The sequence below is a fragment of the Esox lucius genome, chromosome 12 (genome assembly GCF_011004845.1).
Source record: "Esox lucius isolate fEsoLuc1 chromosome 12, fEsoLuc1.pri, whole genome shotgun sequence".
Taxonomy (NCBI): domain Eukaryota; kingdom Metazoa; phylum Chordata; class Actinopteri; order Esociformes; family Esocidae; genus Esox; species Esox lucius.
The window spans coordinates 37,274,663-37,298,164 of NC_047580.1; the positions used below are offsets into that span (position 1 = coordinate 37,274,663).

At 42.1% G+C, this 23,502-nt stretch overlaps 2 protein-coding genes across 2 annotated transcripts in view; one reads left to right on the forward strand and one right to left on the reverse strand.

Annotated features, from left to right (window-relative positions):
- LOC105007719 (transcriptional enhancer factor TEF-5) overlaps positions 1 to 18,924 on the reverse strand; it is a 44,461-nt gene extending 25,537 nt beyond the window's left edge. Inside the window, exons 1-5 of the mRNA XM_034295852.1 lie at positions 18,867 to 18,924; positions 12,900 to 13,148; positions 12,299 to 12,363; positions 4,858 to 4,920; positions 3,645 to 3,656 (exon numbers count right to left, since the gene is read on the reverse strand). Of these exons, the coding sequence (XP_034151743.1) occupies positions 3,645 to 3,656; positions 4,858 to 4,920; positions 12,299 to 12,363; positions 12,900 to 13,148; positions 18,867 to 18,924 (447 nt within the window). The remainder of the gene's footprint in view (positions 1 to 3,644; positions 3,657 to 4,857; positions 4,921 to 12,298; positions 12,364 to 12,899; positions 13,149 to 18,866) is intronic.
- Positions 18,925 to 20,995: 2,071 nt separating this feature from the next.
- Positions 20,996 to 23,132, forward strand: LOC109615546. Its single transcript, XM_020044991.2, has 2 exons — positions 20,996 to 21,771; positions 22,854 to 23,132. Exons 1-2 carry the CDS (start codon positions 21,013 to 21,015, stop codon positions 22,854 to 22,856), a joined length of 762 nt encoding a protein of 253 aa, XP_019900550.1. The 5' UTR covers positions 20,996 to 21,012; the 3' UTR covers positions 22,857 to 23,132.
- The last annotated feature ends 370 nt before the right edge of the window (positions 23,133 to 23,502 follow it).

The following is a 23,502-nucleotide window of genomic DNA, read 5'->3' on the forward strand; positions in this document are numbered from 1 at the left end:
CAATACACAGTAATAAGAACTAAGGGTATGCAGACTTTCAGTTCATTTTGTTTTTTGTTGCCATGTTTTCTTTTATGATGGTGCCATTCAGTTATGCCCTACAGTTGAATGTGAATCCCATAAGAAATAAAAGATGTGTTTTGCATGCTTAAAATGTTTTCTTTACAAATGGTACATATATTACCAATTCTCCAAGGGTATGCAAACTTTTAAGGACAACTGTATTTAATGAAACTGCCAGTTGAGGACATGTGAGACATCGGTTTCTCAGACTTGACACTAACGCAATTGCCCTCTTGCTCAGATGTGCACTGGGACCTCCCACTCTTTCTATTCTGGTTAGAGAAAGTTGGCTTCATTCTGTTCGGAGCACTATACTATGCAATTTCTCACATGGAATTGCCTTCATTTCTCACAATCAAAATTGCTGATGCTTCATATTTTCAACTAGTCTAAAGAAGGCCAGTTATATTTCTTTTCTAATCAGCACAACAGTTTTCAGCTGAGCTAACAATTGCAAAAGGGCTTTCTAGTGATCAATTAGTCTTTTCAAATTATAAACTTGGATTAGCGAACACAACGTGTCATTGGAACACAGGACTGATGTTTGCTGATAATGGGCCTCTGTATGCATATGTAGATACAGTGGATATAAAAAGTCTAAAATGCCAGGTTTTTGTGATGTAAAAGAATGAGACAAAGATAAATCATGTCAGAAATGTTGCCACCTTTAATGTGACCTATAATGTGAGCAATTCAATTGAAAAACTAACTGAAATCCTCAAGGGGGAAAAAATGAAAAATTAAAACCTTACAATAACTTGGTTGCATAAGTGTACACACCCTCTTATAACTGGTTAATTCTGAACACAGCCACATCCCCAATCACATTCAAACTCATGTTAAATAGAAGTCATTACACACCTGCCATCATTTAAAGTGACTCTGATAAAACAAACAAATTAAACAAATAAAGTTCAGCTGTTCTAGTAGGATTTTCCTGACATTTTCTTAGTTGCATCTCGGAGCAAAAGTCATGGTCCGCAGAGGGCTTTCAAAGCATCAGAGGGATCTCATTGTTGAAAGATATCAGTCAGGAGAAGGGTACAAAAGAATTTCCAAAGCATTAGATATACCATGGAACACAGTAAAGACAGTTATCATCAAGTGGAGAAAATATGGCACAAGAGACATTACTGGACGTCCCTCCAAATTGGATGAAAAGACGAAAAGAAAACTGGTCAGGGAGGCTTCCAAAAGGCCTAAAGCAGACACAACGGTGAACGAGTGGGGACCCAAATGCAGACACAGAGGTAGAGGAGGGCGGTCCAAAGTATTTATTGAATAACCAGGTAGTGGGCAGGCTCGTAGTGGTGGACCCCCCCGTCTCAGTTCCAAGGTGTTACGCTGCTATATTATTGTGCTGGGGGATATGAGGAATGCACTACTAACTTTTCTCAGTCTCCTCCAGTTTTACATTTTAGGAGGAGATGAGGTCCTGGGGTCCACACCTGCGGATTACCTGGTTTGGGGGGCCCGTTGCTGTCCCTGTCCTTGTCCACCTGGTCATACTTCTGACCTAGTCTAAAATCAAATAGACTCTGGATTTCGCCCAGAGAAATGTATTTATTATTCCAATTTGGCTCTTAATATCTCACCTGGCACAGCCAGAAGAGGACTGGTCACCCTTCTGAGCCTGGGTCCTCTCTAGGTTTCTTCCTAAAATTCGACCTTCTTAGGGAATTTTTCCTAGCCACTGAAATTCAACACTACTGTTGTTTGCTCCTTGGGGTTTAAGGCTGGGTGTCTCTGTAAAGCACTTTGTGACAACTGCTGTTGTAAAAAGGGCTTTATAAATACATTTGATTGACAGGCAGGGGTCGTTATCGGAAAGTCAGATGGTCGAAGGTACAAGGGTAGCAGGCAGGCTTGCGGTGGGGGACAGGCAGTGTTTGTTGACCTGCGGTCAGATGGTCAAAGGTACAGGGGAGGGCAGGCAGGCTCGTAATCCGAAAAACAGGCAAAGGTCGCAACCGGGGAATAGAAGGACAGGTAGAGTGGATAATGCAACACATAGAACCCTAACCTAGGCAATTTTTGCACAAAACCTTCAGGCTTCCATTAGATAGCTGAAGATGAAGAGGTTCACCTTTCAGCACGACAACGACCCAAAGCACACATCCAAATCCAGAAAAGCATGGCTTCACCAGAAGAAGATTAACATTTTGGAATGGCCCAGCCAGAGCTCAGACCTGAATCCAATTGAACATCTGGGCTGTGCACAGGAGATGTCCTTGCAATCGGAAAGATTTGGAGCACTTTTGCAATGAACAGTGGGCAAATATTGCCATGTCAAGATGTGTCATGCTATTAGACTCCTACCCAAAAAGACTAAGTGCTGTAATATAATCAAAAGGTGCTTCAGCAAAATATTAGTTTAAGGGTGTGCACACTTATGCAACCAGGTTATTGTGGGTTTTGTCATGCCCTCCGAATCCCCCTCCTCAATGTCTCTCCTGCCTGTCCGTGTATGTGGGGCTTTCCCCCACTGCCCCTCAAGTCTCCACACCTGCTATTCATTCCCTCATCAGTCTGCCTATATATACCCTGGTTTCCGTCCGTTTGGTGCTAGATTATTGTTATTCTCTACTACGTAGTAACGTTCACGGCCATTCCAATCCACAGTTTGAGTATTCATTGTAGTTGTTCCTTCCTGCCTACCCTGTCCATCTTCGTTCCCAAGATTCCACCTTACCCAGCCTCCAAACACCTCCACCTGCCCGCCTGCCCTGCCCTCCTGCCAGCCACCTGCTCTACCTAGTCACTGTCCTGTAAACCTCGCCCTACCTACCTGCCCAACCCCCACCCCTGCGGCCTTGCCTCAGTACTTCCGTTCCAACCACCATTACAATACCCTTTTCGTTTTCCCTATCGTTTCCCTATTGTGCGCTTGGGCCCACTCGTGGGTTCCCCCATAACAGGTTTTTTATTTTGTATTTTTCCCCCTCAAAATGTCAGTTTGTTTTTCAATTGAATTGTTCACATTATAGGTCACATTAAAGGTGGAAAAAGTACTGACAAGATTTATCTTTGTCTCATTCCTTTACATCACAAGAACCTGGCATTTTAGCAGGGGTGTGTAGACTTTATATCCACTCTATTCCATAAACAAATCAGCATTTCCAGTTACAACAGTCATTTACAACATTAACAATGTCTACACTGTAATTGCGTTAAAAAACAAGGACATATCCATGTGACCCCTAACTTTTGAACGGTGGTGTATTTTCTATATGAATATGTATTTTCTATATGAATATGTACTTTCCAGTGTGTGTGCAGTGCACACATAGGGAAGCATGACTGTAACAATAACTCAACTAAGTCGACTTGACTAGTAAAAACAGTCAAAAAATGCTATTTGTGCTGCCACACAAGATACCACAGAAAAATCTAGTGATAACAACATTAAGCAAAATGCACTTTAATATGAGCCCACACAAAGCAATATCTAACCAACCCATTTTGTACTGAGGGTGACTTAGCATTTGTAACCAAGCACAGGCAAGCATATTATTGGAGATGCTGTTCAACGTTAGAGGACAAGCCAAGTGTAAGGGCAAACATGTTCAAACGACACTTACCATGTTCATGGCCTGGGATCACAAAGAGGACAAAAACAGACACCATGGTTATATCACATCCTACAGCAAACTGATCCAGAAAAACTATCTAATGATATGTAGACAAAAAGTGAAGGGTACTAAATCATGTCTGGGGCTAGGGTATAACATTGAAGGGCACCGTATTACAGTTTGGGCTAGGGTTAGGATAGGGGTGGGCAAACAACAGCCCTAACACCAACTAGTAATTAATCTGCTCCCCCAAGGATTAGTCAAATCAATCAATCAAAAATGTATTTATAAAGCGCTTTTTACAACAGCAGTTGTCACAAAGTGCTTTACAGAGACACCCGGCCTTAAACCCCAAGGAGCAAACAACAGTAGTGGCCAGGAGATGGGGGGTGGCAGTTAGGGACCAAGGGTTAGGGGACAGCAGCTAGAGGCCAGCATTCAGGGAGTGGTAGTTAGGGGCTGGGGGCCAACGGTTAGGGAGTGGTGGTTAGGGGCTGGGGACCAGCGGTTAGGGAGTGGTGGTTAGGGGCTGGGGACCAGCGGTTAGGGAGTGGTAGTTAGGGGCTGGGGGCCAACGGTTAGGGAGTGGTGGTTAGGGGCTGGGGACCAGCGGTTAGGGAGTGGTGGTTAGGGGCTGGGGACCAGCGGTTAGGGAGTGGTGGTTAGGGGCTGGGGACCAGCGGTTAGGGTTAGGGGCCAGGGCGGGCAGCCAAGGGTTAGGAGATGGGGGCCAAGGGTTAGGGGCCAGCAGATTAATTACATCTGGCTGCAATCCTAAAAGTTAAACAACGGGGTCCCCAATTCATTGTCTTGTTTCTCAGTAGTGTAATGGTTGCTTTCTTGGTTTTGGTCTCATATACCGACATCTGAGTGCCTTAAGAATAAACGCCTTAACCTTACTTGAGTGACAACCAACATTTCAGACTTAAGAGAAAATAAATAAGTGCGATGGTGGTTTGGAGAAAAGATAAGCAAATAACAGAATGTCTCTCAACCTGCTCACACTCCGGGTACGATTTAGTACGCAAGTCACAAAGTCCCGGCAATAGCCAAAATGTAAAGAATATCAATCCAAACAAGAAAATTTTAATGGGATGATAAAAACCCTGGCAAAACTAAATAGTGCATGTTGGCTTAAGGGGCTAGGAGTTAGGGGAGAACGATATCAGGAGAAGAGACAAGAATGACAATGGCAGGTTTAGGGTGTGTTTGTGTTTCCTACCTTAATTCCTGTCTGATATTCTCTCACTCTCTTCCTGGCCAGGACTTGGATGTGACTGGACACCTGACAGAGTACAGTTAAAACATAGTAGAGATGAGTATACAGAACCACGCTTTCAATTCATAGTCATGTGTGTGTGTGTTTAATCTTAACAATCAGTGGTTGAAATGGTTTTGCCGGGGGTGCCTCACACATGACTGCAGAAGAACTTAAAATACAGATCAGAATACACACTGCTCAAAAACTTAAGGGAACACTTAAATCACACATTGGGTCTCGATGAACAGAATGTATTAAAGATCAAAATCATGACTGTATATTGTGTAATATGTTGAGAACAACATGATGTAACAACAGTCAATGGAAACCAAAATCCCCAAACAATTGAGGGCTGGTTTCAAACTCACACCAAAAAGTAAAAGTAAACAACTGAAATCACAGGCTGTTCCAACTTCAGTGAATTTCATCATAGTTACTCATAATGTGACATGCCACATGCCTGTATGTACTGCCGACCACATCTGGGCATGTTCCTGATGAGACGGCGGATGGTATCCTGGGGGATCTCCTCCCAGACCTGGATCAGGGCATCAGTGAGCTCCTGGACAGTCTGTGGCACTACTTGGTGGCGTCGGATGCACTGATACAAAATCTACGGTCTGACAATGGGTCTGAGGATTTCATCCCGGTTGGCTAACAAGTGGAGGTCTGCGCGACCCTGCAAGGATATGCCTCCCCAGACCATCACTGACTCACCACCAAACCAGTCATGCTGGATGATCTTGCAAGCAGCATAACGTTCACCACGGCGTCTCCAGACTCTTTCACATCTGTCATGTGCTCAATGTGAACATGCTCTCACCCCTGAAGAGAACGGGGAGCCAATATCGGACCTGCCAATTCTGGTGTTCTCTGGCGAATGCCAGGATGTCGGGCCCTCATGCAACCTTCCTGGAGTCTGTTTCTGACAGTTTGGTCAGAAACATCCACAGCAGTAGCCTGCTGCGGGTCATTTTTGTAGGGCTCTTGCACTGCTCCTCCTGTTCTTCCGCGCACAAAGGAGCAGATACCGGTCCTGCTGCTGGGTTGATGCCCTTCTGTGGCCCTGTCCAGCTCTCCTTGTGTAACGGCCCGTCTCCTGGTATCTCCTCCATGCTCTAGAGACTGTACTGAAAGACACAGCAATTCGTCTTGCATGGCAAACCTAACCCATCCGGGAGGAGCTGGACTACCTGTGCAACCTGAATGGGCTGCAGGGGCCACCTCATGCTACCGGTAGTGACAAGGACACTAGTAAAACGCAGGGAAGAATCAGCTGGACAGATTGATATCCCTGAAGTTTAATTGACTTGGTATTATACTGTGATGATTACGTGTTCCCTTAATTTTTGGAGCAGTGTATTTCTATTTGAAGGACAGTAAAAGTGGTGTCTATGAACAACCTATTAGAAAGAAGGTTGATGACCCAGTTGACTTCTACACAATAATACTGGCTGGACTCCAACAAGAAAGGAGACATCCCCTAAGCAACCCCCCTCACCACTTTCCTTACAGGGAAACTGGTTGCAAACTATAATCACATCTGTACTGAAAACGTAATTTAAGGCCTTCAGGTTTAGGCTCCACCCACATAAAGGACAGGGATGTCAGAGGAATAGTTTCAACAGGGGATTCCTAATCATCCTGGATGAAACCTGACTCCCATCTTCTGTGTCTGGACATTAACCAAGTGAAGGCAGTACAGGCTGCTATAGGACAGGAAAACCCTGAATGCAAAATTCAGCAATTCCTCAATTCTTAGTTTTTACTGGACCGCGTAAGCGGAGCCGGCCTAAAGAGCGAATGTCTCTTACAGACTGACTGGCAGACTACCCCTTGTTGAATAGAGTAGTGGTTTGAGATGCGTGCTAGCGAACAACACGTTCCACGTTCGACTCCAGTCACAGTCAAAACAAATTAAGCATTAGGATTTGTTCAGGATAGACAAAAACTTTGCTGGCTACACGATTCTCATCTTTTCCCTTGACGAAAAGTCTGGTTTCTTGTTTTCCCAGTTCAAAATGGTTTTTAATTAGGGCTCAAGGACCCCTATTATTAGGGTTAGGAATATTATTCCTTTTTTTTGGACATACACATGGAGATATGTACTACAGACAATCCACTCCGCTCTTAAGTGTATAGTGTTCACCAAAATCATCTACAAACTCGATTCCAAAAAAGTTGGGACACTGTACAAATTGTGAGTAAAAAAGGAATGGAATAATTTACAAATCTCATACTTATATTTAATTCACAATAGAGTATAGATAACATATCGAATGTTGAAAGTGAGACATTTTGTAATCCTTGAGATGTTCTCTAACCCGATTAAGCTTTTCATCCAGCTAATTATTAGAATCACGTGTGCCTAATATGAGTTTGAGAGAACCTACAGGACAGTACATCTCTAGGAAAAGGGTTGGGCAGCCTTGTATTACACTATGGGTCCATTTGACTCCTAGGTGGCGCTATAATTCGCTCCAAAAGCCTGACTGGCATTTCCACCCTAGAGGTCTGAAATTCAGTCCACAGGGTTCTCTTCACCGAAGGAACAAATTTCCCTCAAGAACCCATAATCCGCAATCATAGATTTTCCGCCATTTTGCATTTGTCTAAAACACTAACATGTTATCTTCAACTATATCTCTGCATCATTGGATTGAGATCTGGGAAATTTGGAGGCCAAGTCAACACTGTGAACTTGTTGTTGTGTTCCTCAAACCATTCCTGAACCATTTCTGCTTTGTGGCAGTGCACATTATCCTGCTGAAAGAGGCCAATGCCATCAGGGTATACCATGGCCATGAAAGGGTGCACAGTCTACAACAACGCTTAGGTATGTGTTATGTGTCAAAGTAACATCCACATGAATGGCAGGACCCAAGGTTTCCCAGCAGAACATTGCCCGAAGCATCACACTGACTCTGCTGGATTCCCTTCTTCCCATAGAGCATCCTGGTGTCATGTGTTCTCCAGGTAAGCGACGTACACGCAACCGGCCATCCACGTGATGTAAAAGAAAACATGATTCATCAGACCAGGCCACCTTCTTCCATTGCCCCATGGTCCAGTTGTGATGTTCACGTACCCATTGCAGGCACTTTTGGCAGTGGTGTCAGCATGGGCACCCTGACTGGTCTGCAGCTACGCAGCCCCATACGCAACAAACTGCTACAGTAGCTCATCTGTTGGATCGGACCACACGGGCCAGCCTTCGCTCCCCACCTGCATCAATGAGCCCTGGCCGTCCATAACCATCTCAGTGCAGCATTTGACACTGTAGATTATAGAACAGGGTAGGACTCTCCGGGGCAGTCCATAATTGGTTCAGATCTTATTTAGATGGCCTGAGTTACTTTGTCACCATTGGTAATCATGAATCTGATAGGGTGGCTATGACATGCAGAGTTCCCCAGGGATCAGTTCTCGGACTGCTTCTGTTCAATTTCCCCATGCTACCTCTGGGCCAAATTCTACAGTACAACAACATTAACTAACAAAGCTATGCAGATGATACTCAAATACGTCTCTTGAACCATATGACAACAGCTCAATAGACTCACTGTGTCACTGTATAGAGCACAAATACATTGATCCCCTGCTGATTTTGTACGTTTGCCCACTGATAAAGAAATTATCAGTCTATAATTTTAATGTTAGGTTTATTTGAGCAGTGACAGACAGAATAACAACAAAAATCCAAGTCTTCTCCAAGTCATTAAGGTTTCGAGGCTGACGTTTGGCAATTCGAATCTTTAGCTCCCTCCACAGATTTTCTATGGGATTTGTTATGGAAATTTTGAACTAAGGTGTATTTGAGAAATGTCTGTTTTTCCATTGGCTGGTAGGTAAATCTTTACTTTGATTGTGACACACGTCTGTATAATATCAGAGGTTTATAAGGTATTTGGGCCATGTCCTCCTGCCTAGACAAAGAAGGGTGTCAGTATTTTGTTCCTCAGGAATGTGGTCCTGGCGGGGGGATAAGGTCAGTTGGCCCCTTTAGATACAGAACAGTAAACATTATGGCAGGAAGGATAAGGTGGGGGGACAGCCCGCCCTTTGGGTAAAACCTGACACAAGACAGATGGGCAACAACTTATCACACCCCTTTTCTATGTAATATATATTGTTGACTGACCTGTATCGAGTCAGAGACTCCTCGAACGATTATGTTTGTAAGTGGTTGACGCGTCTCTCTTATTTGCAAATAATTCATAAACTGTTATATTGTGCCAAGATAATTTTGTCTCTGTTTCTTAGTCCTTTAAGTGTCGATCGATGGAATTGCCATCACAGCTTAAGGTCTGGAGACTGAAAAGGCCACTCCAGGACCTTAATGTGCTTCTTCTTGAGCCACTCCTTTGTTGCCTTGGCCGTGTGTTTTGGGTCATTGTCATGCTGGAATACCCATCCACGACCCATTTTCATAAAATTTGAATATCATCAAAAAGTTGATTTATTTCAGTAATTCAATTCAAAAAGTGAAACATGTATAATTTATACATTAATTCCACACAGACTGATATATTTCAAGTGTTTAATTCTTTTAATTTTGATGATTATAACTGAAAACTAATGAAAACCCCAAATACAGTATCTCAGAAAAAATTTATTTTGTGAAAAGGTTCAATATTGAAGACACCTGGTGCCACACTCTAATCAGCTAATTAACCCAAAACACAGGCAAAGGCCTTTAAATGGTCTCTCAGTCTAGTTCTGTAGGCAACACAATCATGGGGAAGAAGACTGCTGACTTAACAGCTGTCCAGAAGATGACCATTGACACCTTGCACAAGGAGGGCAAGACACAAAAGGTCATAGCTAAAGAGGCTGGCTGTTCACAGAGCTCTGTGTCCAAGCACATTAATAGAGTGGCGAAGGGAAGGAAAAAAAGTGTACAAGCAATAGGGATAACCGCAGCCTGGAGAAGATTGTGAAACAAAACCCATTCAAAAATGTGGGGGAGATACACAAAGAGTGGTATGCAGCTGGAGTCAGTGCTTCAAGAACCATCACGCACAGACGTATGCAAGACATGGGTTTCAGCTGTTGCATTCCTTGTGTCAAGCCACTCTTGAACAAGTCACAGCGTCAGAAGCGTCTCGCCTGGGCTAAAGACAAAAAGGACTGGATTGCTGCAGTTATGTTCTTTGATTAAAGTAAATTTTGCATTTCCTTTGGAAATCAAGGTCCCAGAGTCTGGAGGAAGAGAGGAGAGGCACATAATCCACGTTGCTTGAAGTCCAGTGTAAAGTTACCACAGTCAGTGATGGTTTGGGGTGCCATGTCAACTGTTGGTGTTGATCCACTGTGTTCTCTGAGGGCCAAGGTCAACGCAGCCATCTACCAGGAAGTTTTAGAGCATTTCATGCTTCCTGCTCCTGACCAACTTTATCGAGATGCAGATTTCATTTTCCTACAGGACTTGGCACCTGCACACAGTGCCAAAGCTACCAGTACCTGGTTTAAGGACCATGGTATCCTTGTTCTTAATTGGCCAGCAAACTCACCTGACCTTAACCCTATAGAATATCTATGGGGTATTGTGAAGAGGAAGATGCGATACGCCAGACCCAACAATGCAGAAGAGCTGAAGGCCACTATCAGAGCAACCTGACCTGAGCAGTGCCACAGACTGATCGACTCCATGCCAAGCCGCATTGCTGCAGTAATTCAGGCAAAAGGAGCCCCAACTAAGTATTGAGTGCTGTACATGCTCATACTTCTCATGTTCATCCTTTTTAAGTTGGCCAACATTTCTAAAACTATTCTTTTTGTAATTGGTCTTAAGTAATATTCTAATTTTGAGATACTGAATTTGGGGTTTTCATTAGTTGTCAGTAATAATCATCAAAATTAAAAGAAATAAACACTTGAAACATATCAGTCTGTGTGGAATGAATTTATAAATATTAAAAGTTTCACTTTTTGAATGGAATTACTGAAATAAATCTACTTTGTGATGATATTCTAATTTTATGACCAGCACCTGTACATGGCCCGGTCCATCGTCCCCTGTGGTGAGGTGGTGAAGTTGTCCTGTCCCCATAGCATAAAGTTTCCACCTCCATGTTTGACAGTGGGGATGGTGTTCTTGGGGTCATAGGCAGCATTCCTCCTCCTTCAAACACAGTGAGTTGAGTTGATGCCAAAGAGCTAGATTTTGGTCTCATCTGCCTCCACCACTTTCACCCAGTCCTCCTCTGAATCATTCAGATGTTAATTGGCAAACTTCAGACAGGCCTGTACATGTGCTTGCTTGAGCAGGGGGACCTTTGCGGGCGCTGCAGGACTTCAGTCCTTCACGGTGTACTGTGTTACCAATTGCTTTATTGGTGACTATGGACCTCCCATGTAGTTCTGGGCTGATTCCTCACCGTTCTCATGATCATTGCAACTCCACGAGGTGAGATCTTGCATGGATCCACAGACCAAGGGAGATTGACAGTTCATTCCACCCTTGCGTAGGACTACAATCTTGTCCCTGACATCCTTGGACAAGATTGGAATCTGATTGATTGCTTCTGTGGACAGGTGTCTTTTATACAGGTAACAAGCTGAGATTAGGAGCACTCCCTTTAAGAGTGTGCTCAGCTCGTTACCTGTATAAAAGACACCTGGGAGCCAGAAATCGTTCTGATTAAGAGGGGATCAAATACTTATTTCACTCATTAAAATGCAAATCAATATATAACATATTTGACATGCGTTTTTCTGGATTTTCTGTTTGTTATTCTGTCGCTCTGGACTCCAGAACTGGACTCCCAAACAAGACTGTAAAACAGCTGCAGCTCATTCAGAATGCTGCTGCTAGAATGTTAACCAAGACCAAGAGAACAGAGCACATCACTCTGGTTCTTAAATCTTTGTATTGGCTTCCAGTCACTTACAGAACAGACAGAAGTGGTGCTTTTAGTATATAAATCACTGAATGGTTTAGGCCCCAAATACATTTCTGATATGTTTGAAGAATATAAACCGAGCAGGGCTCTTAGATCCATGAACACAGGTCAGCTAGTAAATTGTTTAGGTCCTTGGCATGGTTTCATTTGCACTAAAATAGGCACGCTGCATGTGTCCACATAGTCTCCTTGTTGTAGAGTGCCTACCTTAATTTGTATAAACATTTTACTTTCCATTTAAAATTAACATGTAATTTCAGCACATGGGTTATTTCCACCCTTTTCAAAAAGTAATTAGTGACGTTCTGATGTTCAGGTTCAATAAAATGTGGAAAGGGAGGTTGACTACGTCTGGGGGCAAGTGTATGTAGTCTTCAAAAGGTTACATTAGTCAAGGTACTGCTCCATGTCAATTCTTACTGTACCTCTCCTACATATGCATATAGAGAGACTTCACAAATGTTTTCAATATAAAAAATGTGTTCTATGTTCCCAACCTGCTTGCGTGTGCGTGTCTTTCCAGTGCGCAGCTTAATGTAACGAGCTATCAGCTCATTCCGACCTGGAACACAAAGAGACAGAGGCAGGAAAAATGTTGGCAGATCCTCAGAACTCTACCCTGACACTCTGTGGTTGTGTACACACCGTACATCTGACTGAACTCTACCCTGACACTCTGTGGTTGTGTACACACCGTACATCTGACTGAACTCTACCCTGACACTCTGTGGTTGTGTACACACCGTACATCTGACTGAACTCTACCCTGACACTCTGTGGTTGTGTACACACCGTACATCTGACTGAACTCTACCCTGACACTCTGTGGTTGTGTACACACCGTACATCTGACTGAACTCTACCCTGACACTCTGTGGTTGTGTACACACCGTACATCTGACTGAACTCTACCCTGACACTCTGTGGTTGTGTACACACCGTACATCTGACTGAACTCTACCCTGACACTCTGTGGTTGTGTACACACCGTACATCTGACTGAACTCTACCCTGACACTCTGTGGTTGTGTACACACTGTACATCTGACTGAACTGACACTTTAGTTGGGTGTTAGGATTTGGGATCGGGTTACTCACCGTACATCCTGCCCTCATCTGACAGTATGATCTTCCTTCGTCCACAGGGAGGGTAAATGGCCAGGGCTTCATGGAAGCTCTGTTCAATGTCTGAAGACCACACCCCCTCTGGGTCCCCATCCAATCCCCTCTCTGTCCCACCCCCCAGCCCTTCCTCCTCCACATCTTCCTGCCCCCCCTCAGGGCTGACACGGCAGCTCCAATCAGATGCAATGATGACGATGGCACCTCTCACAATCACCCACACACCTGGAGAGGAGGGTGGGAGAGAGGGCAGGATGATTAGAGTGAGAGAAAAAGAAAGGAGAACAGATAAAGAGGAAGAGAGCAAGAAAGGAAGGACAGTGGAGGCCAAAAAGAATGAGATTAACAGCATCCTAAGCAGTATACCCATCAATCACCTTCTCCAAGGTCTACAGGAGAGAGAATAGCAAGAGGTAATGAACATTAATGACAGGGTTAGGGTTACATGGATAGGGTTACATGGATAGGGTTACATGGATAGGGTTACATGAGAGAGGATAGCAAGAGGTAATGAACATTAATGACAGGTGATGGGAAGTTAAACCATTTTGAAGTCGTTCAGTAAAAAGCACAAACCTTTCCTTCATTTGAATCAGTAATGACTTTGACAACTATGATAGAGATGAGCACACTAATAAGATATCACTGATAAGGCCTTTGAGATGCTTCTCATACCTTATGATCCATACATCTCACATTTGTTTGTCTGTATCAGTAGGTAGGTGAACGAGGAATCTTGATCCTGTGTGTATTTTTAATATTAAATGCTATGATGCCAAAAAACAAGTCCATAGTATCTCTAGCATACATTGGATTGAGGTGGAGCAATGTTTTTTCTAGAATGATATAAAAAATTAAAAATTAATATTACAGACAGGTTGAATTTCACATTCCAACAGCTGTTGTCACATTTACTCCCTTGTGGGTAGGTGTGAAAAGGAGAGGCTCATAAGCAAACGCACATGGGTTATGATAGGGCAAAACTGTAACTGAGCACACAAGGCATTGATGAACTATACTGTCCAAATCAATGGGTACACATCATGGATTTATAAAGCCAACATGTACCCACAATACAACTTGAAGTCAGCTTTACAATGTTATCAACACATTCCATTATAATTTTCCAATTGAACTACTTTACCTATTCTTCCCAGAGATAAGGTGTGAGAATTTCAACAGTATGATGGAGTTTTAAACCATGGAAGTTATACCTGGCTGCAACATATAATTTAATAAAACAAAAACATAAAAATACATGGTTATTAAATCAGCACTATTTAAACTTCATTTATCTCAACACTACCCACTATCATCCGTCAAAATGTGGGACGTGTCCTGTTCCTCTCTTCGAGCTCCATCTCAACTGAATGGAAAACAAACGGATAAGTGAAAAGAATATGGTGGGAAGCTCATCGCCAGTGCCGTTTAGAAAGAGGAGACAGAACCGCAGCCTAAACTCAGACTTCAGCTGTTCATGTTTTTCGTCCGAAAAAAGATTTGACAATCAATAAGCACCAAAGTTCTGCCTGTGTTTCTCGAGAACAATTAAACACGACCACCCCTCCTCGATAGTCACAGCCCCGCATTAAAACCGCATTTAATTATAAGTTAATTAACTAGTTTAGTAATGTTTCCAGGAGGGATTTCCGACGAAAAACAATCCTGAAGTTGCAGCTATTTAAATCTTAAGCTTACATAGTGTTGGATATAAAATCTAAACATTTAGCAAATTTCACAAACATTAGAATATAACTTCAGGCGCGTGCCGAGCCAATCAATGCCTTTAAGTTTTGGCGAAAGAGACAAAGAACTCAGACAGTAGCGAGAAACATAGTCTATACATACTCACCTTTCTGTTCCTTCTCACGACCCGTTTCGAACAAGGTTTCATTAATTTTATTAACACTTTTTAAATCTCCAACACTTAGGGTTTACTGAATTTATTTTAACGAGTTGAACAGTAAAGTAGAAATGTTATCAACGTCTTGTGAGCAACATTAAAAAAACACTTCCGGGTTACGAAAATTAGGAACATTTCTAAATAAAGGAGGCCAACAAATTACTTCAAAACTGATATACAGTTCCGGAAAAAATTAAGAGACCACTAAAGAAAATTTTTACTTTCCAAAAAAGTCGAAAAGGAACGTTTTGAGTGAGGAACAGAAGGGTTAAAATCAAGAGACTCACTCAAAACGTTCCTTTTCAACTTTTTTTAGAAAGTAAAGAAAAAGGTTCAGTGGTCTCTTAATAATGTTTTCCGGAGCAGTATATGCTGCTGTGAATGTATTGTAGGAAATGTTCAGGAGACTGTAGAGAGTGATTAAATGCTAAAAAATGAAGGGGCATTATGTATTTGCAATTGTCGCTGACATTTTACACAATGTAACTCAATATATATGAAATGCATATTGCCCTATACAGAAAATACTATTCTATACGCCGCAGTGAATGTATTGTAGGAAATGTCCAGGAGAGTGGATAGAGTGACTATATGCAAAAATGTCAAGGGGCACTGTGTATTTGCAAATTTTGCTGGCATTTTACTCCATCCATAACATTGGCCACAATGTAACTCAGTGGAGTGACTATGTATTTCATATCCATTGAGTTACATTGTGGCCATGTATGCGGAGTAAAATACCAACAAATATTGCAAATACACAGTGCCCCTTGATTTTTTTGAATACATACAGTCACTCTATCCACTCTCCTGATCATTTCCTACAATACATTCACTGCAGTGTATAGAATAGTTTTTTCTGTATGAGTGAATATGTATTTCATATCTATTGAGTTACATTGTGGCGGAGTATGGGCGGAGTGAAATGCCAATAAAAATTGCAAATACACAGTGCCCCTTGATTTTCTTGCATACTTTGAATCTACAGACTCTCCTGAACATTTCCTGCAATACATTCACTGCGGCTTATGATTTTCTTTTTTCTGTATGAGGCAATATTTATCCAATGTCCTGTATATTATAGGGTTTTGCCCTGGGGGCTGAATAGGGTATGGAACATATTGTGTTTCTGGATGTAGCACACAGTGCCCATCCAAAACTCATTTTGGTTGGTTAGTAGACACTCTCCTGAACATTTCCTACAGTAAATTCACTGTGTTGTATAGAATAGCTTTTGCTCTAGGATGCAATATGTATCCCATGTACAGTATATTATAACGTGTTGCACTGGGGGAGAAGGTGGAAAGTATAGTGTTGCAGGATTTAGTCCAAAGAGCCCATATAAAACTAATGAACACCAGAAAATTAACAAGAATTACATCATCAAGGATAAATCTACAACATTTTTAAATATGAAGTGTTAACAACAATAGTTTAGTCCATCTCAATTTCTCAACATGCTCAACCTTAGAATAATATTCATCCTTTGTGAAGTACTATTTAAACAGCATTTGTCTTTAATAAAAAAATATATATGTAGATATACCTTTTATTATCTATATATTTACAATATACACTAAGCACAGCAGCAAAATAGAATAATTTAATATTATATTTACCGTGGACATTTATTTTGAAGGCAAAATCCGAAAACCGGAAGTCTTATTGTTGCTACGGTTTCTCTAGTATTGCCAGTATGACGCTACTAGAAATGTTTGGAAGGTGAGAGCGCAAAGAACGTAAGGGGGGAGCTAGGCAAAACACCAAAGTGAGTGAGTGAGTTCTTTCACGATGCTTGGGCGCTCGTTGTAGGCCGGTTTTGGAGCGGTTTTTAAGCTAATTTTACATTTGTTGAGGAACTGTGCTGACCCTGGCTACAAATAGCCTTTAGTAATTAGCCCATATATTAATATGAACAATTCTGTGTTATCAAATGAGTCGCTTGTGATAAACAGAGCAACTTACATGAATACGCAGCATACAAAAAATTAAGAGACCACTGCACCTTTTTCTTTTTTCAATTTTCAGTGATCTCTTAATTTTAACCCTTCTGTTCCTCACTCAAAACCTTCCTTTTCGACTTTTTTGGAAAGAAAAGAAAAAGGTTCAGATGTCTCTCTTAATTTTTTCTGGAGCTGTATATACACTGTGTGCACAATTATTAGGCAAATTGAATTGCAAAGTGAATTCCTCTAGATTAATTTTATTGTTGAACAAACACAATGCTCTCAGTCAATTCAAAATATAATTGAACCTCAAACCTGAATGTTGAACAAAGGAAAAATGAGTTTAGATTTTTCTCAGGGGAAAACATAAATATCCACAATTATCAGGCAACAATTAGTGTGCAGAATTATTAGGCAACAAAATCACAAAAAATATTTTTCCAACTCACAATTTCTAGAGTAAGTGCAACAAATAAGTAACACAGAATGAAAATTAAATAACACTTCTGTCCTGAAAATATTCAGTGACCGATATAGCCACCCTTCTTTTCAATAACTGCCATGAGCCTTCCATCCATGCAGTCTGTCAGTTTTTTGATCTGTTCACAATCAACTTTTGCTGTAGCAGCATCCACAGCCTCTCAAATGCTGTTCAAAGAGGTGTAGTGTCTTCCCTCACTGTAAATCTCAATTTTGAGAAAGGTCTTCAAGTTCTCAGTAGGATTTAGGTCAGCTAAAAAAGGGGGCCAGGTCATTATTCAGGCATCTTTGAAGCCCTTCCTTGCTAGCCAAGCAGTGGAGTACTTGGATGCATGTGATGGAGCATTGTCCTGCATAAAGAACATGGCCTTCTTGAATGCTGAGGACTTCTTCCTGGACGACTGCTTGAAGAAAGTATCTCCCAGAAACTGGCAGTAGGTATGGGAGTTGAGTTTCAGTCCATCATCAACCCGAAAAGGTCCAACCCATTATTCTTACCTCATCCTTAATGATAGCAGCCCATACCAGTACCCCTCCTCCACCTTGCTGCCGCCTGACTCAAAGTGGTGCCCTGTGTCCATTAGTGATCCAGCCACAGACCCATCCATCTGGTCCATCAAGAGTCACTCTCATTTCATCTGTCCATGAAAACCTTAGAAAAATCTGTCTTCAGGTATGTCTTTGCCCAATCTATATGCTTCAACGTGTGAATCTTATTCAGTGATGGTCTTCTTTCAGCCTTCTTAACCTTGGCCATGTCTCTGAGCACTTGATACCTTGTACTTTTGGACACTCTGGGTAGGTTGTAGTTCTGGAATATGGTGGCACTGGAGGATAATGTGTTCCTGGTAGGTTCAAATGTAATACTTTTGCAGTTAATTTGCGTCTTTTCTTCTTTTTGCATCCCAGTTGACTATTCGTAACAAAACGTTTGAGTGTCTGGTGGTCACGCCTCAATAGTTGAGCTATTTCAGAGTGTTGCATCCTTCTGAAAGATATTCTACAATTTACTACTTTTCAGTGTCCATTTTTTGGACCATTTTACCTGAGGTCATAAAGCTGCCTAATAATGATGCACACCTTTATTTGGCAGGATCCACATCCTCCCTCATTACACAAATACATATCACCTGAAAATGATTCAATTCAATGAGCATTCAAGTTTATATGCTTTGGAGTTGGAAAATGTGCGTAGAAATAATACGATCAGAATACTCATTTGCCTAATAATTGTGCATGCAATGTAGACTAGTTTTATCTGTATGAGTCAGTAAATATTTTATATACAGTCATTTGAGGGTTTTTTTGATATCCCAGAAGTTTAATTGACCTGGTGTTATACTGTGATGAATGTGTTCTCTTAATTGTTTTGAGCAGTGTATTTTCAGTTGAATGTTGGATTTAAATGGTTTGAAAATCATTGCATTCTGTGCTTCTTTACATTTTACACAGCATCCCAACTCTTTATGAAACGGGGTTGTAAATACATGTTAATCTAAGGAATGCTCAACTCAAAATGTTCCCTGTCTCCTGCTCCGTTTAAACTTAGGAGGACTTGAGGTCATTCACCACAACTCAGGAATCCTCCTGGTTGTGTCTAGATCAAGATGATACCTGACGATTCCAGCTGCCAGTCCGGTGACCATTCCTCCTCCTGGCTGTCCTTGTCCATCTGGTCATGTTTCTGACCTGGGTTATGTTTTATAGACTCTGGACACAGCCCAGATGCATTAATTACTACAATTGGTAATCTTAAAATCTTCACTCAGCACAGTCAGAAAGGGACTGATCACCCCTCCAAGCCTTGTTCTTCCTAAGGTTCAGCCCTTTTAATGGAGTTTTTCCTAGCCCCTGTGCATGAACACTTGTTGCTTCCTCCTTGGTGTTTCAGGCTGGGTGTTCTGTAAAATCAGTTTGTGACAACTTGCTTTGCTGTGTTGGTGTTGCTTTGCTGTTTTGGGTTTATGTTGCTCTATTTGGGTTGTTGTTTTGTCGTTGCGATACTTTGTGCTGGTGTAGTCATGTTTTTGGGTTGCGTTGCTGTATTGCTGTTGCATTGCTGTGTTGGTGTTGCATTGTTTTGCAGTTCCTTTGCTGTGTTGGTTTTGCATTGTTTTGGTGTTCCTTTGCTATGTTGGATTGGTGTCTTGAGTCAAGGTTTTGTGACTGTGGCGGCATTATGTGGCTGTGGTGGAAGGCTGTGGTGGCAGGGCTTTGTGTATTTATGTAGCTTTCTGTCTGGACATAGCTTTGTGTGTTTACTTAACTTTGTGGCCATTGCTGAGTAGTGCAACATTGGTGTTTAGGTACTACATTGCTGGGTCGGTGTTGTGTTGCTGTTTCCATTAATCAATCTCTCTCTCTTTCCCCCATTCCACCCCCCCCCCTCTCTCGCTCTCTCTGTAGGTGGGGCATTACGTGGCTGGCTGTGATCTCCAGAGCTGTCCCATGCTGGTTTCTGAAGGCTACCCTGACCTTGGCTGGAATCCTGTGAAGGGGAAACGTTACCTAGACTTCCTGCGCTTTGCTGACTTCTGCAATGGTGAACTGTTAAATCTGACAACATACAGATGTCACTCAACTAACTACAGCGTTTTGTTACCGTGGTGAGGTCAGGTAGATTGCTTCAACTAGTGGTAGATTGTGTCAAGCTGTGATTGCACTATTCCAAACACATGGGGGAGATAGAACGCTGAGAATCTGCTATTAGTTCTCGCAAATTGTTTTCTAAACAATAGTAGCACCATGTTTTCAATGTTCATAACATTACAGCTCCTAACATAACAGGTGTAATTTAAAAGCGAAATGTTTCCAGTTCTGTCTTCATCACTGCTATAATTACAAAATGTTTTTATAAAGAAACATACTTATAGCCTACAAAGACTACAAAGAATTGAATTAAACACTTGAATTATCTTAAGAAATAGTATAATTCCAATCGCAACAACCTGCTTAGATCATGGTTTTGAAGTAAAGTATGTTAGAACAACGCATCTTATGACAAATGTCCGGTGGGAAATATGCCAAATGAATACATACAGTGGGGAGAACAAGTATTTGATACACTGCCTATTTTGCAGGTTTTCCCACTTACAAAGCATGTAGAAGTCTGTAATTTTTATCATAGGTACAGTAAACCCCCAGCTATCCACGGTTCCACATTCGCGAACTCAAGTATCCGCGAAAAGTTTTCAAGTCTGAAATTCTAAAAACGCGCTAATTTCTGCCATCCAAGCGTGCAAATATAAAGCAAATATAAAGTAAACTGTCCATTACATAACGATTATGCAAATAAACGTTCACGCGCATGAAATGTTGTTTTCCTAGATGCGATTGAGTTGAATTAATACTTATCCGCGATTTGTGTTACTTATCTGCGATTTTCCACATCCGCCAGGGTTTGCAGAACCGATCCCTCGCGGATACAGGAGATGTACTGTACTCTTCAACTGTGACTGACGGAATCTAAAACAAAAATCCAGAAAATCACATTGTATGATTTTTAAATCATTAATTTGCATTTTATTGCATGACGTAAGTATTTGATACATCAGAAAAGCAGAACTTAATATTTGGTACAGAAACCTTTGTTTGCAATTACAGAGATCATAGGTTTCCTATAGTTCTTGACCAGGTTTGCACACAGGTTTGCACACACTGCAGCAGGGACTTTGGCCCACTACTCCATACAGACCTTCTCCAGATCCTTCAGGTTTCGGGGCTGTCGCTGGGCAATACGGACTTTCAGCTCCCTCCAAAGATGTTCTATTGGGTTCAGGTCTGGAGACTGGCAAGGCCCGTCCTCCCTATTCCCCCAGCAGTGCCCTCCTCTCCCCTGGAACAAGACACGGCGGCAGGCTCACAGACAGTGGGACAACAGCCAGACAGAGATGAGGACTTTAACTCCCCTATCCCCCCAACCCTACCACAGAAGGGCTCACCTACCCAAACCAGGCTGCCATTTGGTAAGCCCACTGTTTTTACTCCCCTGTCAATCCGCAGACCCTTTCGCCATATGAACACGCTCAACAAAACAAGGGACTGGAGGATCCAGCACAAAAACAAAACCGTCATCTTGGGGGACTCCAACCTCTCCAGGATGTCTCCCTTCGACATGATGGACCTCCAGATTGACAGCTATCATGGGGCCACTTTCAGACACGCAGAGGTCATACTGACCAAATCCAAACCTTCCCCCTTGGTTCAGAAATTGGTCCTATCTTTTGGGATTAATAACAAGGCACAACTGCCAGAGAAGTCTTCCATCAAACAACTACAGGGTGCTGTCAGGGCAGCTGGGAGGGCCTGCCCTAATGCACAAATCTTTGTCCCCTTTATTAACATTTCTTCTAACCTACCACAGCAGGAGAGAGACCATCTCTCAAGACTGAACGAGCACATCACCAAGCACTTCCTCTCCATCCCAAAACTGCCTGAGGAGCTGTTTGACGTCGAGAGGGACAACGTCCACTGGTCCCACCAGACAGCACGACGCCTACTGGTGTACATATTTAAACATGTAAGCCCCATGAGCCCCAGAATAGAGACGGGGAATAAGAATGTTGTTAATTTGTCTAAATATTTTACCCCTACTGGGGCACAGTTATCATTATTAAACAAGGGGTTAACTTTCATCCCTGTAGTGGACGGCCATAATAGCCAAAAAACCTGGCACCAAATCAGATCTAATATTCAGCAGTATCATTACAGGGATCACTCGGACTCTAGGCCTCAACCTAACCCTAACCCTAACCCAACACAGGTCTGCCTGGGCCCCTCCCAGAGATGCCACCCGGTGTCCTGAACCTGATCAATTCAGATTTGGAATACTTTGAAAATGATTTTAAAATTGACAGTCTCACCTGTAATTTGGATCCAGAGGAAATACAAGCACATAAGGCCCTGGTAAGAAATAACAGCATTATCATCAAACCAGCTGATAAGGGCAGTGTCATTGTTATCATGGACAGAGAGCAGTATCTCTGGGAGGGATACAGGCAGCTCAACGACACAACATACTACTCGAAACTAGACAAACCCATTTTTAAGGACACAGTCCCCATAGTAGATAGGATCTTAAAATCCCTATTGACCAAAAGATCTATTAATCAGAAAGAGAAAACGTATTTGCAGGGGGACTCTGAGCCCCGACCCAGATTATTTTACATGCTCCCAAAAATTCACAAACCCAGGGTATCCTGGAATAGGTCATCCTGGAGATTCCTCCAGGTAGGCCCATCGTCTCAGACTGTAGCAGCGAAACCTATTACACGGCTGAATATATAGATTTTTACCTGAACCCTCTTTCAATTGGACATCCCAGTTATGTAAAGGACACTTACCATTTTGTTGAGATTGTTAAAGGTCTCACTATCCCCACTGATGCCCTCCTCTTCACAATGGACATGGATAGCCTATACACAAACATTGACATTTAACATTGGTGGACAAAACCAACTCATCATTGGAAATGTGGATGCTGCCCATACTTCAGTGTTTCCTCTGGAAATGTATCTTGCTGTGGTGGGAATGTTGTTGAGCGGGGCTGCCCTCCAATAAAAATAAGCAAGTGTTGAACTTACATACAATATCATCCTTCAGTGACATTGACCGGATGACAGTGTTCTGCCTCCTCCCGCACCACTTCAGTTGGGTTGCAAAGTCCAGTGTGAAGACCTTCTTGAACACATACCACACGGTTTGCTTAACATTCTGTCCCCGGTTGAGGACAACTTTGAGGTCACGATGAACGAACTGGTAAAAGGTTTGGTATAGTATCAACAACTGAGGTACAAGCAGGTAGGAAAAGCCGACCATGCTGAGACCTGTTTTTACTCCTCTGCAAAGCATAACTATAAGCTTCAAACTTGAAATGCATAATCAGAACAATCTGTCATGACGTACTCTGTGTTGGTCTCTGTACTTGTTGTCATGATGGTTGTTCCCATGGTGCCACGTAATTAAACTTGAAATAATCAACTGTTATTACAGACCAGACTTTATTGTAATAAATCGCAAACATTTTCCATCTTCCACACATGTGAGAATACAAGTTTTGTAACAGGCGCTTTGTCTCACCCGTCTCTCTCTCTTTGGGTTAATGTGGAGTAATTAACAGTAATTTGTTGACTTTAGGCCATTGTACAGTAAATAAACTAAACGCCATTTTATTAGAAACTTTAGAAAAAAATGAAAATATTAATGAAACATGGGTTTAATGTGTAGCCTATTGCCTGTTTAACAAACTAAA

What these genes read in the sequence shown, in the direction of transcription:
- LOC109615546 (XM_020044991.2), top strand. Translation starts at nt 21,013, where the DNA reads ATGTTCTATTGGGTTCAGGTCTGGAGACTGGCAAGGCCCGTCCTCCCT.